Below are 14,752 nucleotides of genomic sequence, written 5' to 3'. Positions count from 1 at the left end.
CCCCATATTAACAACGTAATAGAATTTCGTAACTGTTTCTAAAGGTTAACCAAAGCAAATGCCAAACAATAATAGGATGATGTACATATAATTTAATCATGCATTAAAAAGCTGTATTTCTATTGTTCAAAAGAAACAGAACCGGCAGGCACTACACCTTACCGAATCGATCGATCGATTTTAGCAATTGGTCACACTATATATGTACCAGTAGGTGCAAGCTGCTAATTTAGCACTAAAATGCGGTGCGCCAGAATGCTCAAGCTGTCTGGATGGGCAATTTGATTGTTATTAATTAACCTATGTAACAACAAAAATTTCTTCTGGAGGCATACACTAAGGCAGGCATCTATAATTAACCACCGAAGTTGAGAACAGAAAATCTAAACGATAGCTGCAGTTTTTTGTCCACATAAAAACATGGTTTTATGCATAAAAATATCGGCAACACCTGCATAAGAATGACGTATACAACTTTGCTAATCGGAATTTATATTCTTACGGAACGGAATGCATATTCTTCGCACTGAATGTCTATGTGTATCATTGCGAGTAGATATTTCAACAGCAACATTTCAAACCATTCGTATTTGTTGTTAGATCCTTTTACAGGTGCAAACTTTAACATATAAAACTAATTACAGCTGTCAGTACTGCTCCTAAGCCCGTAAAAAAATGCAGAGAAAACTGGCAATCATCGTAGCAACTGGATTATGGGCGTGAATCCGATAGCTTACAGTTAGGTCACCGGATCCACAACATCACCTTCGTCACCTTTGAACGGTATATTCACATGACATTGGTTTATGCAGAGTCTCTCATTTTCACATGGCGCTCCGGAGCAGCGAACTCCTAAGTCTGTAAGTAAAGAATCATTTACAAATTAAATTTATCGCTTTACATTGTTAATTCACAAACCAGGATTTGTTTAACAGCAATTTGTACTATTAATTACAGAAAACTGACTGAAAACTGAAACTGAGTTACTGAAAACTACAGTAAATTGTTACTGAAATTGTACTATTAATAACAGAGAGAGAGTTGTTCGGCGTTTGAGATAAGTAGATTAAGATAAGTACAAACATACTTGGAAAGCGATTAAGGTAAGTGGCCAAGTCCACCCCAGAACCGGAGAAACTTTCCGTGTTTCCGTTTGTTCCGTCCACAAGGCAGGAAGAAAGCAGTCTCGGTCTTCCCGAGAACGCTAAAACGTTAAAATAATAAGTGGGAATTAAAAACATTTTTGACACAGATATTTTATGTAAAGTTAGCAACATACATTGCAGTTTCTGGATTGCCGCATTGCAGTCACACGGGCGCGCTCCGGTAGCTGAAACCAGATAGAATTTTTGTGTGGAATTAAGGCCGGTGTGGATTAATATAGTGAAATAGAGAAATAGCCAGGAAGGTACTAACTATTGTCATAGAAAATCTTGTTGGCTAAACTGGCGACATCGGGATATCTGAGCCCTTTGTTATCGCATCGCTCCCGAGGCTTTCCAGGAGGACATTGTGGCGGTACCGGTACCTGTCCGGGATAGCCAGGCGGAATCGGAGGAATGTTGCCAGGTTGGCTGTTGGGATCCTGAACGGGTTGTGCGAGGCTTATTGAGCAGACAAATCCTGTAGCAAATTTCAATTTGTTCGACACAGGATATTTCAACAATTGTGCATGCAACTAAATCAATCGGCAGAATAAAGCTTTAAGGCAGTAAAGAGTGGTACACAACAAATACGATTCAATACGAGTGTAAGGAGACTAGAGTATATTCCCTTGGAAGAACGTTTATTTAACACTAATCTATACCGCATTTTCTACCAGTAGCATGTATGGTCATTGTCGTCCTTATTAGTGTCAATTTTAGTGCAAATCTTAGTTAAAATTAATGTGCTGACCATCTAGTTTACAGGTAAAGGTTAAATAATGGCTTTTAAAGGTTAAGCTTTAAATGTGTTCTGCTGGTAAAGCATACCCGCATAGTTACAGCACTTTAACAATAAGTTTCTACAAAATATTTTATACGCTTATTAGGTAATTGGTACATACCGATCACCAGAAGCGCAGAGTACCGCGGAATCATTGTTAATTACTGAAATCCTAACAGAGACGTTGAATAAAAATTAGTATTCTGAAATGGTCAAATGAATAGTTTGGAACACTCGTTACTGATGCGTTTAATCACAACACAAGTGAAAATCACCGAGTATTTAGTAGTACACGACCATAACCTTAAATAAACAATTACTTAGTGTCAAAAAAATTATGGAGATAACGTCGTGATTAAGATAACCAATGGATTGTATCTGTTAAGTCGAGTTTTTGTATTACGCAACAGCTTAGAGTGTGCTCCACAGGCTTAGGCATCCGTAACAAGTAGTGCAAAGGTCACTAGTGTTAAATAAGTAAAAAATTAAATGCGCGATCATTCAGCGCGTTATCACATTTTAGTATAAATGTCGAACGATCCTGCACGACGATGTAGGGCAAAAAATGTGGTACAGTGATTTGCATAAATTCGGAGTAATTCCCATAGACTGGCATACTATAATATTTATTTTGTAAATCTAACTTTCTAAACTTCAGGTCATAATATCATATTTCATTATTTATAATGCATTTATTAATTAAGTTGCTGAATATTAGTACTGCAAGCAGTACGTAACTGGTAAACTGCCACAAGTAGGGCAATGCATATCGCCAAGGATACAAGGACAATCAGGTTAATTAAAAATTTGTGGTTTACACTTTTTACTACTAAGTAATTGAATAAAGGGCCATTATACCGCGTTTTCGATGTTTTTGAATTCTCATGTTAATATATTTTTACATTTTCTGTCAGTTGATAACGGACCACCTGTAATGCTCACCTAAAAAATACTGACAATACATGACCCGACGATCCATTTACATTGATGCAGCCAGCCAACGCACAGCTAGCAGAAATCTGTTCTTTCGAACTATGTAATCATTGTTATGTTGTGGTCGGTGTAGTGGTGTACTATGTTTTTTACTTACAGTATTAGCATTTGAACAGTATTACCAGTATTAGCAATGAAATATATTTATTTGCATTACCGCACCTGAAAATCTGCTTTAAAGTAAGTACTGTATACAATTGTATAATATTGACATCAGGCTTACTAATCAATATGAAAATTAATGATGATTGTTGCGTTGCATGTTCAAAAGACAGTATAAAGGATGTAGTCATGCATTGTAAAATTATTGTTAAGTGAGTCAGGTCACTCAGGTGTATACCAGATACCAGATGTACTGTATACCAGAATAATGTAAGAGTATACCAGATTCAAAATCTGTACGTACCGGACCGTCACTTCAAACGAGAAACAACCGAGAAAGATTAGCTGACGACTGCGTTAAATGTAGTCATACTGCAAAAATGCAATTGTTTGAGCCATGAATACCTGTGCCATATATTAGTCATAGTTATTAAAAATAATAATACCCGTCATTTCTCAGAGCGTTCCTCATTTTTATGGTGAGGAACGCACATGAAACAGGTACGCAGGTTCGGTTTGAACTATCTGCATACTAAAAACAAGCTATTGATAGGCACCTTGCTAACTGCGGTGCTACAAGTTTATTTGAGCGCAAAACATTTTCTGACTTCGTTTTGGAAAATGTGCAATACATTTGTTGCTTCGGACTGAAAACACCGCGCTGATGTGCTAACCGGAAAAATTAGAGTAGTCTCTCTTTGATTTTTGTCCATATTGATTCCAACGCTTCTCTCGAAAACATTAACTATGGCTCGACTTTTACTCCTAGTTAAATCAATAAAGTGGTATTCATTTGCCATGTTAAACTGGAATATACTCGTAACATTTGGAATTTATAAAGCCATTACAGGACAAAGTGTTCCTGCAGGAGGAGCGTATGTGGGATGCGGGTAAGTTGTGCAATGAGCACCAGTTACAGTTTTATATTTTGGATAAACGACCGTTGATAAAAAAGAAGTTGGCAACGTGTTTACAACTTGTTTTTTATCTCCGGTCGCTAACTACAATGCCCGCAATATACGAGTACAGTATTTGGGTATTGTCCTTATTCACACAGTAACTTTTTCAGTTTTCGCTAACCGGTTTTAAAAATTAATGCTGTATCGTCCTGAAATTACATATGTGCGTACAATATTGTGATACCTTTGTAGTCAGTACATACAGACTACAGAGTATTTAGTTATATACCTAATTACACAGGTACGATGTTCTCTTTGGAAATCCCGATGGGGCCAGTTTTACTAATGGTGGGGCGGATCCTGGCATACGAGCAACGAAATTTATTTTACAAAAGTCGTTTTCCGGTAAAGATTTCTGCCCTTTTGAAGCAACTTGTGTCGGGATCGGAGGAACTTTCTCTGAAGAAGTTTTCACTCTGCAGGCAGACATGCAGCAGTACAAGCAGGACTATACAGCTTCGCTAACTAGTGACAGCCAAGCAAATGTAAGAAAGGGATTCACATCAGCATTTCACCGGCACTAGCGTTGATCTTGAAAAGAATGCCGCCTCAAAAAGTATATATATACGAGACAAGAAGCACTTGAAATTATAAAGAAATTTCTGACCGATTATTCATAACACGTTTATTAACATTTATGCTTATAATTAATTTATAATCATAATCGGCTTTTTTGCCTCGTAAGGCGGTAATTCATTTTATTGCATCTGTCGAAGGAAGTGCTAACAATTGTAAATGACTTCGCTCGTGCCTGTCCTTTAATGCTTTTTTAATTATTCGTTTTGCAACTACAGATCCATATGCTTTTATGTTACTTCGATGGTTGTTGCTTAAAGTAATTTTGTGTAGATTTAAGGAATTTATACGAGTAGTTTCATTAAATAATCTCATTACCTTTACTTTTCAATGCGGTTATTCGTATCGCTTCAGTTGTTCGGTTGTCGTTTCAGATACTGCTTGCGTCCTATGGCGGCGTTCTAAGCTACTGTTCAAAAGAAGCCAAGGAAATTATTGAAGGTCAAGAGAAAATTATCCTAACCAAACGGCGTGTGACGCTTTCAGCAGAAGCCAGCTATCGCTACCGCGAAAACAAGGAACTGAATACGGAATTTCTTCGATCCCTGTGCGAGCTGCCAACGGAGTACACCGTGACGGACTACAGTAACTTCCTAATGGAATGGGGCACGCACGTCATCATCGCCGCCAAACTCGGGATTCGCGAGTCCGTACGCGAAGAGCATTCCAAGCAGACCATTATCAATTATCTGCAGCGCAATCAGAGTGGTGTTCTCACCAGTAAGGCGAATGTCTTGTCCGTGCTCAGTACGTCCCTCACCGGCTCGATTTCGTCCACGGTCATCAGCGATCTGCGCAACGATAACATTGCTGCGCGCCGCTGGACATCCGCAACCGGTTCGCCCATCTCACCGGCACCGCTGGCTCTGACGCTACGTGGCATGGAAAAATTCATCACCGCTGACTACATCAACAGTAGCCTATGCCCGGCAGTGCAGGGGAAAAGCAACATTGAACAGCTGCAGAAACGCATCATGCAGGCTCTCAATGATTATGCGGCGGTTAACGGCGCAAAATCTCCCGAAGCAATGGTACGCTCCGTACCGCTCGTGTGGCCCAAAGGCAACTACGGTCTACTAATGGCTCGTGCCGGCTGCCCGGCTGGCCCGTGGTCCACCGGCAGCCGCTATCATGACACACAGGATAATCGACCAAATAACGGCTGGTCCGACGGATTTGAGACGATAACCGCCAGCGATCTGTGGAAAAACAACCTCAGATTGAAGTTTTGCGTCAAGCAAATTGAGTTTGACGAAAATGCGCTGGATCTGCCACAAGGATCCTACTGTTTGTTTAAGAAAGGCACGTGTCCGTTTGGATTCACTGTTTCTGATGCGTACATTGATGATGAAGATTTTGCCAATCAGAACGATTACGACGGGACACTGCCCGATGGTCAGTATGACCGCAATACCAAATATTATTTCTGCTGCCGAAATGACGGTGCGGTTAGAAAGCCGTTGTATCTGCCGACTGATCGGCCATTTTTCCTAATGCCCATGGGACCGGCGTGCCAGACTGTTGCCGATATGACATCTGCACTGCACTGGCTGAGGATCGATGGAATGGGCAAAGGATACAGCAAAGTCTCGGAGAAAGGACCGTATTATACGGAAGATAAAAAGAATAACTTGACGTTTTACTTTTGTTATTACGCGAGGTCAAACCAAACTGAAGTGCCAAGTACTAATGCAACTATTCCATAGAAAACGTTAGACCACTTAAATTTTAATATTTATTTTAAATTTTCTGGTAAATATTTTAGTTTGAAAACAGATTGCTAAAATGAATGTCTCTCCCCATTAACAATGTTTACGTGAAACCAAAAATCTGTGTGTTTCGGGTGAGCGAATCACAAAAAACGGCATGTGATACACAAGAGTGCTCGTCGATTCATTCAAATCACTTTCGCGCCGACTGATAACGTCTGCGCAGTTAGATTTTATCTGGTGCAGCACGAAAGCTGTCGTGATAGAACATAAATTATTTCTTTCGGAAAACACAAGAACCGATTTCAGCTGACAAACACTAGCCGGCAATTGAGCTTTCTCATTGCCACTGTCCAAACCTGCATAACATGTCTTGCATTATGTGCTGTTTCATTATTTTATTTTTGCTTGTACAGAAGCAAAAATGCTCAAGTTCATACACCTTTATTGTAAAAAACAATTTTAATTACCGTTGCACGTTCACGTGGCATGAGCGTACAACGATGATTAAGCTATATGTACATTAATTAATGCATATGCATAAGAGCCTGATATGCACTTTACGTTTGCAAATGGCCCCTCTGCACTAATTAGAATGCATGGCGCAGAAGTGTTTATAAAGGATGAATTGTTAAAGACCGAACACAAAACTGTCAATTGCAAAATTGCTAATGGGGCGTTGCGACTGTTATTATAATCATTACAGCGAGCGATTAACTTACTACTTTACGAAAAGCATTGGCTACAAAGTTTCTTTTTCTTGATATAGAAAGGCCATGTACTTACTAATAATTAATTAGCGCATATGCTGCTGATATTCGTGTAAAGCCATGCGGCATGCAGTAATTGAGGGTGCAGTTTTTACGTAGGTGCGGTATATACTGTACGTTGCGACCGTGTACCTTGAAGATTAAGGTTTTATTATTCTTGAATATTTAAGTATTTTTACCTATTAATAATTGACTACAAAATCTGTTCTACTTGTTTTTCGTATTCCGGATAATTTAAAAATATCGATTTGCGTACTGGACAAAGCATTTTCCATGTTGTTCCACTTGACAAATAATTATCAAAAACTGAAGATGTATTATATATTAATTATTATTTTATGCAAGCTTGTTCATGAGATTGATAAAACCCCTTATCACGCTTTCTAATGTGGAAACAATAAAGGGATGCCGTATCTGTAGTGTCCGGTTCGCAAATCATATTCTCAAAGTGTCCGGAATGCGAAAAACATCGATTAGCTACAGAGTGCACCGAGTACAATATAATTATGAAAAAAATGCAAATTTCATGACCTTTGTTCCTAGCATCAAGCATGATAGCCAGAACCGCAACGATCATAATGGCTGTTTCACTATATTTTCCAGTAGTAGTGGCAGCACATAAAACTAAAATCACCATTTATTACTAATTAAGTTATTAACCTTCGAAAAGTGATGCGCACAATATTGCTTTTAACAAGCACCACTTAAAAGACGGCATAATTATCGCAGGCGCGCACGTACGCGTAAGTAATACTGATGCGAAAAAGCATCTTATCAGTAATTCACACAGAGTCGCGGCATAACGGCTGCGGATTCCATGCGCTGCTCCAATGCGCGCGGAAAACTTGTCAGTGGAACACCAAGTTCAACTTGACTTTTCAGTCGAACGCAATCTGCACCGCATTGCACCATATAAAATATTTTGTTAATCCGCTGCTTTGTATTCAGAATTTAACGATCCTGCAGCTAATAATTAATATGAGCTGATGTATTGGCAAATTCGCAACATTCTCTCCGACATTCAGTCAAAGATATTTACAATTTACTTCGTTTCAACCGTTCTTTCTGGGCAGTGGTAGTCGCAGTGCTGCTGTATCCCCTTGCTTTAACTTTTGATTGTCGATAAGTGCAATGCGCTTTTATTGCCTAATTGCATCATAATCCAAGTGCAGCTGTAGTGCTACCAAGTAAGGTTGTGCTGGATGCGGATGGATTGTTACCGGCCTAACGCACAGAAAACTGGGAGTTTGTTAAGTTTCAGGAGGAGTATTCCGTTGAAAATGAAATCAGCTGTATAATACAGTATGTTAATCATGTACACGTTCGTTACCGTTAATTTATCAATCGCGACTAGTAATTCGCTCAGACACAAGTAGGCAACAATCACACCTGCACTCAAATCGTCATTAAAAACTTTGACTTACCACAAAACAAATGCAAAAAATCATAATTAGTACTAAATCATGAGTAGTAATACACATACTTAGAAGACAGTCCCAACATTTTCTGTGCGACCAGGATTTATGTAATTTCTACCGGTATACTTCATGTCCGACTTCGACAAAATTTGTATCGTTACAAAATTTGTTTTTTCCACCAAAAGTGCTGATTTAAGGGGTACTGTGACCCACGCGAACTACGGGTGACTACACATATGGATACAAGTACCGAAATAAATATTAATCACCTATTTACTTTTAATGGGGTCTGACACTTCCAGTTCTGCGAATCGACGACCATAAGTGTTGGCATTCGATCGTCAGCTTCAATGCTTCATAGTTTTTTTAATAAAAGAAATCTTCTAAAAATATGCGCTTCGCTCATCGACTCAATGTCTTAGTACTTTTTTTACGATCATAGAACTGTTTAATCGGAATTGGAAACGGTTAAATTGCTAATACAAAAATCACCAAAAATATTATCAAATAATGCGAATGAAATTCGATCAAAACATTCCGAATCTATGTACATACATACACAAATAACAAAAACAGTAAAACAATAAACGACCATTCCGCAACAGCTACACTGCTACAGCCAGACCATAACATTAAGTAAGTACTGCAAATTTGCATTTACCTGTACATAGACCAAAAGCAGCCACGGAGCACATGATGCAAATGTTCTCGAAACTGGTTGATCACATTTTAATTACTGCTCGTCTGAACAGAACTAGGGAGCTTACACTTTACACTTAAAATGTTCAGTTTTAACGGTGAAATGTGCAAGGTTTGTAGCGGCCCAAACAACACGGCATTATGTAAACTTAAAGGAAAGGTCAGCCATGGATAGGTATGGTCGTGTCTTCTATTATCAATTTGGACCTCGCGTTCTGCCACTTGTGAAACTTTTATTGCAGAATGGGACTGGATTTCACTCGCAGCCTTTTGTGAACACACATTTTTAAATATGTACGCGGTCTCAACTAAACGGTCGTAATATAGTAGCATCTACCGTTCAGTTAAGTAAATTTTCGAAGAATGTATTTGTCTAATGCAGTTTTAAATTAGCAAAATGCCCCATACTTCGTTTTTGTATACGACACGGCAAATTTATCGACAGCGAGGAGCACATATGGACTCCTTCGTGCCGGTAAAAAAAGGGGTGCGTAACCTTCCGACCTCTGTATTTTTAGCCTAATAATTAGTAGCGCCTTCACAAGAAAAAACAACGTACATGTGTGTATTGCATTGCAGTTCAGTGATATACTGTATTTACGGTAAGCCCTAAAGCCCTTGCTCCAGTATTTCTCTCGTTGGTGAATACTACTGAATAGTAACTAGTTAAAACATTTTTATACCATTAAACACACTGACAACCAGTTCGCTGTGTTTTTTTGGGCAATCATATTGCCACTACGTACATTTACATAACAATTATAAGACATGTTCAAACATTGTTTTTATATCTACGCGGTGTTGCAACAGCGTGTGGCCATGGAACTTGTAAAAAACTTTTAATAAAACTTTAATGGGCGTTTACAATCAAATGAAGCGTGAATTTTGGTTTTTCGAAAAATCATACGCATCTACAGCGATATACGTAGTTCAGATCTTGTAACAATTAATAAATATTCATTCGACATGCATAAACATCACATACTTACGGATCGGAGTATTCCTGTGTGCACCGGCCGGTCAGTCGTATTTTCGTCCGGTAATCATCAAATGATCGTGCAAAATCTCATGTAGAAGAATAAACTGATGTGGAGCGAATATTTTGGCGAACACTATCTCTTGCGTGAACTTTAAGATATTGATACTAAAAACGTAGGCAGAAAGTTTTCCAAAATAATGCCAACATAGTAATTAATGTGGTTCCAAAACAACCATACAACCCGCATACGATGGAGATAAAATAATGCAAAATATGATCCTCGTGTCCGATATGATGAATGAGAATAATAATACGAATTTTTATGGCTAAATTATGAAAACGAAGACCATTAAAAGCCAGAATCTGAGCAATAACCCTGCATTTCACGCGAATTGGCAAACTGCAAGTGAGTAATGTCAAAGCTGCCAAAGATAGATTGTTTCCGTACGCAAATGAAGAGATGCACCAGAAGATGTCTATTGTTGCTACCAATGGTTTGCAATTAAGGTCACCAAGACAATTAACGCTTTTTGCACCGCTCGTACATTATCCCGAAAGACCATTAGCGGTTGCTTTTACACAAACCACTGTACTATTTATTTTCATCCTTCTATGCAGTGTGTACACTGTGCAGTGATCAGGGAAACATGTCGTAATGGAGCAATTTGGCTTTCTCGGTAAATTAAGTCTGAACTATCAATCTATGTCGAATACTTTATGACGGCTTTATTGAGACGACAAGCCATACAACTACAAGTACGGTAATAACCCAACAGAGCTATTCACTTGCTACAATGCGTACTTTTCTGCCACAGTGATCTGATTAATTAATACAGATAATCTTGGCATAAAATATACGTAGTTCAAATACGCACTCCACAATATTGTTTGCAGGAATAAAGTGGAGCGTAGTTAATTCCCGGTTTCAGCATAACTTAATACTAATTATCAAGTCGACGGGAAATTTAGCAACGCAAGATATGTTTGACACGGATATCCGCAGCTGTTTTCTGAAGATAAAAAAATATCAAAAATCCGCGGCGATGCAGTAGCGGCCGTATATACGTGCATAAGGGTCACCTGTATACACCTTTACCTGTCCAACAGATAATAACTGGTCAAATGCCATATAATATCAGACCATTAGCGATTGTGCATGAGCAGATGGACCTGGCCATGGGTTGGTAGCCCGGACCGGATCATGCAGAACAAGGTTTCGTATTGGTCGACGGCAGCAAGGAGCGGCGCTGCCCGTCATTCATTGATGACCGTTGCCCGTATCGTATGCGAGTGCCGTGCTGCCGGCGGCCTTTGCAACAGGTCAAACAGCGTTTCAGGAACATTAATTTCTTCTGTAGACACATTAATATTCTCGTGTCCTGAAATGCACTGATCGCAGGCAATTATCCCGTATTACACGATAATATTTACGTCCTTACTTGTCATTAAACATGTCTGGAGCGATCTCCGGTTTCCGATATGACCGACAACACTCAAAAGCGGATTAGAAAGAAGGGTCAGAAAGGAACCAAATGTCAATAATTTGTCCAGTAACTGTAAATTGTAACAATTCAAAGCAAATCAAGCCCTTCAACATAAGATACTTCAATCTCCAAACGTTTTACAGTTTTTTGTGATATTTTTTGATTGCTAGCCAATTTCTACAATTGTATGCTGATGTGATTGGTACCGAATAGCAGCTGGTGACCTGGTAGCTGCAATATTTTTTGTTACCGTTCGCCAAAATCTTCAATGGTTAGCCGCAATTACTTAGATGCAAAAGGAACGACTGCGGCGCAACCGAATAATTTTTATTTGCGACAAGGCTTTGCGGTTGTTCTACTGCATTAGTTTTGCTGGGTTATATTTGCAATATACGGGCAGGGTATAACGTGTTTCCGGATGAATATTTATGCATTGAATCTTTTCCATGTGTAAAAAATTTCATTTGAATTGATAATGGAAACTATATACTCGTATAGAAGAATAGCATATGTATACATAGCACAGTTAATTAGGCAACTGTTATTATTTTCTAGAGCAAATCGGAATTTCGAAATAAACCCATTTACAGCATTTACTGTATGTGGCCAGTTTAGCTTTTTTTAAATATCATCCTTGCCGAAAAATTACCCAACCTAACGAAAATTTTCGGAAAACGTTTTGCAGAATCACTTCACGTTGATAACCTTATTATTTTATCTTGTTAACACCAGGAAGGAAACCATGTGCAGATCATTAGTTCGAAATGTGTTTGGATTCCGGCATTCGTTTGTCCTTTTCAAGTGTGTTTAATGGTGGAAACAACGACAAGAGGACAAGCAGAAAGTCTTCGTGATCACAATTCGTGTAAGCAGCATGTGATATTTGCTGACTGATCATCGCATATAAAGAGCAAGCGGAAACACCGCGCGCGTTCATGAAAATGAATTATGCGTCTGTACAAAGAGCAATTTGCAACTACGATGGTGGTGGAAAATGGTCCATAAAAGGCCAGAATAGTAGTAATTATTGTCAGGAGGTTCATCTTTAAGTACATTTCAAACTCCATGAAACTGCCGGCCTCTTCCTCGGGAAATCTATATATTCGGTGTTGATACTGGACATGTGAACCGTAACGGCTGCGAATTTGCACGGTATATCGCTTGTTCTTGTGAGACATTCTTTCGGCAGTTTACAACCGGGTTCAAATGATCAGTTGACAAACCTTTCGATTTCACTTAACCATCATACCACTTCATGCCCACCGTTTACGCCGATTGCAAATATTTTTCATTTGTGACAAGTCTTCTGCCGGCATTATTACTTCTGTACGTAAACAGAAACCCGATTGACCACTTCGTGGTGATCCTATTACGTACTGATGGCCAGCATACGTTTGTTACAGTGGATATTGGTGCTTATGCTTGATATGCAACTTGTATGTGTATGTACACCATGGTGCATAATGATGAACGTTGCTCTTTTGTATTGTATGTGATACAAGAGACCCTCCAAAGCCATATTTGTTGGTTAATTCATGCAGGATATCTACTTAACAGTTTGTACTAAACTGTGTAAGGTCAGCATCCCATCACGCCAGCTAGCATTATGCTGTCCATCAGGTTTTGAACGATTCCTCCTAAATAGCTACTCTTTAAAAGCATCCTACAAAGCCATGGCGACAAATTACCTGGTTGCCGCCACATCGATCGCCATCACCGTTGACCTTCCCGTGAGGTCTCCGTGCGTCATATGCTCTAACTATGGATTTGTGTACGAATTTTGGGCTGACGTTGGCATTTCGGATAAGTTATCTGTAAATTGGGAAGACATATACGGATTACACAGGATTTCGCGATATATATTACATTATAATCATTATTAACCGGAAGTGCCAGCGCCTTCCTTGGTGCCAATGAAGGGAAACCTTCAGAAGACGTAAGTAAAAATCTCGTTCTTTGACCCATAAAAAACATGAGTTATGCATATGACATTATATATTGCTTGAAGTTGAGGATAACTGTATCGGCTGACACGGTGGTCCAGTTGACCACTGTCTAATGAAATTTGTAATTACAGCGTAATTATATTTTTCCAGAACTTGTCAATAAATTCCATTAAGTAAATTAAAAGATCTCTTTGTAACAAGGTTTTTGCAACGCATCATCGATCACGTCATGAAGACGATTTTATTTATTTGACAGAATAGCAAAATGATCTCGATATAATGAGCCAGTTTCTTCCAGTTTCGCACAGCATGAGCACGGCTACTTATGAACACGTACTTAAGTTAACACAAGCTAACTGTTACAAGAACCTTTTAGCTATTTTCGTTTTTCCTTTAAGAAATATTTGCAACATGCCAATATCAAGTTTTCAATGCGCATTCGATCCAGCTGACAAGTGACGACGTATATACGTGAGATCGGCCTACTGGGAGCTAGTAAAGAAGCTTGGGAGTGGCGGGCTGGGATAGTGCAGGATGTATTTGTACTGGATCGATGCAAAATGTTTTTGAAACTTTTGTGTTGCTTTGTCCAGCGAAAACTTATTCATAAAAAGCCTTTTAAAAGGAAGTTTTGAAATTAAGTTCATCTTTGTTTGAACTTTGAATTATAAGTATACTCGTATTAATATTAACCTTTAGTAGCCCACAAGTTGGTTTCACGAATACGCACATGGTAGCCGAATACAGTAATCTGCAGAGCTTTTTTGTTATGATTCGGTATGATTAATTTGTTGAGTTTTTTTGCGTATTATTGCACTGTATTTAAGACTTTCAAGCAGCAGTACAACCCAACGCGGTACTAATTGAAGCGATCTTCAAAGAGTATTTCGAATATTTCTTTCGTGTTGGTTGGCGGCGCTTACTTGCTACTACTCAAAAGAAAATTGTCAGACGTCGCGCTTAGACCTGACAAAAATCTTCCCGCTGATGATCAAGCCAAACGCCAGAGAAACATTTAAAAAAATTTAATATGAAGTCAGTCGTTAACCGATTAACAAGATGCTAAGAAGGCTTATTAGAAAGTAAAGAAGATAGTTGATATTCCGTGATTTTAAGTTTTGTAAACGTTACAAAGCCCACGTAACGGCAATCTCGATCTTCTCGAAAAGAATCCTGGCTTTCAGACCTGGG

General features: G+C 38.9%; 2 protein-coding genes across 3 annotated transcripts; one reads left to right on the top strand and one right to left on the bottom strand.

The window, feature by feature from the left end:
• Nucleotides 1-475: 475 nt before the first annotated feature.
• On the bottom strand, nt 476-2,215 carry LOC129597714 (uncharacterized). Its single transcript, XM_055495366.1, has 5 exons — nt 2,048-2,215; nt 1,417-1,623; nt 1,280-1,330; nt 1,088-1,204; nt 476-858 (listed from the first exon to the last, which is right to left on the bottom strand). Exons 1-5 carry the CDS (start codon nt 2,079-2,081, stop codon nt 740-742), a joined length of 528 nt encoding a protein of 175 aa, XP_055351341.1. The 5' UTR covers nt 2,082-2,215; the 3' UTR covers nt 476-739.
• Nucleotides 2,216-3,510: 1,295 nt separating this feature from the next.
• LOC129597713 (uncharacterized) lies at nt 3,511-6,415 on the top strand. Of its 2 annotated transcripts, XM_055495365.1 has the most exons (4): nt 3,766-3,911; nt 4,222-4,325; nt 4,403-4,465; nt 4,931-6,415. In XM_055495365.1, the coding sequence occupies exons 1-4, from the start codon at nt 3,899-3,901 to the stop codon at nt 6,260-6,262; spliced, it is 1,512 nt and encodes a 503-aa protein (XP_055351340.1). In that variant the 5' UTR covers nt 3,766-3,898; the 3' UTR covers nt 6,263-6,415. The 2 variants fall into 2 exon arrangements, with proteins under 2 accessions (XP_055351339.1, XP_055351340.1); XM_055495364.1 differs by having other exon boundaries at nt 3,511-3,911; nt 4,222-4,465; nt 4,931-6,413.
• Nucleotides 6,416-14,752: the final 8,337 nt, after the last annotated feature.

This window comes from Paramacrobiotus metropolitanus, unplaced genomic scaffold (assembly GCF_019649055.1).
Source record: "Paramacrobiotus metropolitanus isolate TYO unplaced genomic scaffold, Prichtersi_v1.0 Parri_scaffold0000108, whole genome shotgun sequence".
Taxonomy (NCBI): Eukaryota; Metazoa; Tardigrada; class Eutardigrada; order Parachela; family Macrobiotidae; genus Paramacrobiotus; species Paramacrobiotus metropolitanus.
This window is presented reverse-complemented; position numbering and strand designations above follow the sequence as displayed.

What these genes read in the sequence shown, in the direction of transcription:
- LOC129597714 (XM_055495366.1), bottom strand. Translation starts at nt 2,081, where the DNA reads ATGATTCCGCGGTACTCTGCGCTTCTGGTGATCG. An exon ending in CAAGATTTTCTATGACAATA is followed by an intron (nt 1,331 to 1,416) that starts GTTAGTACCTTC and finishes ATCTGGTTTCAG; the next exon opens with CTACCGGAGCGCGCCCGTGT. An exon ending in TTACCTTAATCGCTTTCCAA is followed by an intron (nt 859 to 1,087) that starts GTATGTTTGTAC and finishes CTTTACTTACAG; the next exon opens with ACTTAGGAGTTCGCTGCTCC.
- LOC129597713 (XM_055495364.1), top strand. Translation starts at nt 3,769, where the DNA reads ATGGCTCGACTTTTACTCCTAGTTAAATCAATAAAGTGGTATTCATTT. An exon ending in GGAGCGTATGTGGGATGCGG is followed by an intron (nt 3,912 to 4,221) that starts GTAAGTTGTGCA and finishes CTAATTACACAG; the next exon opens with GTACGATGTTCTCTTTGGAA. An exon ending in CTAGTGACAGCCAAGCAAAT is followed by an intron (nt 4,466 to 4,930) that starts GTAAGAAAGGGA and finishes TTGTCGTTTCAG; the next exon opens with ATACTGCTTGCGTCCTATGG.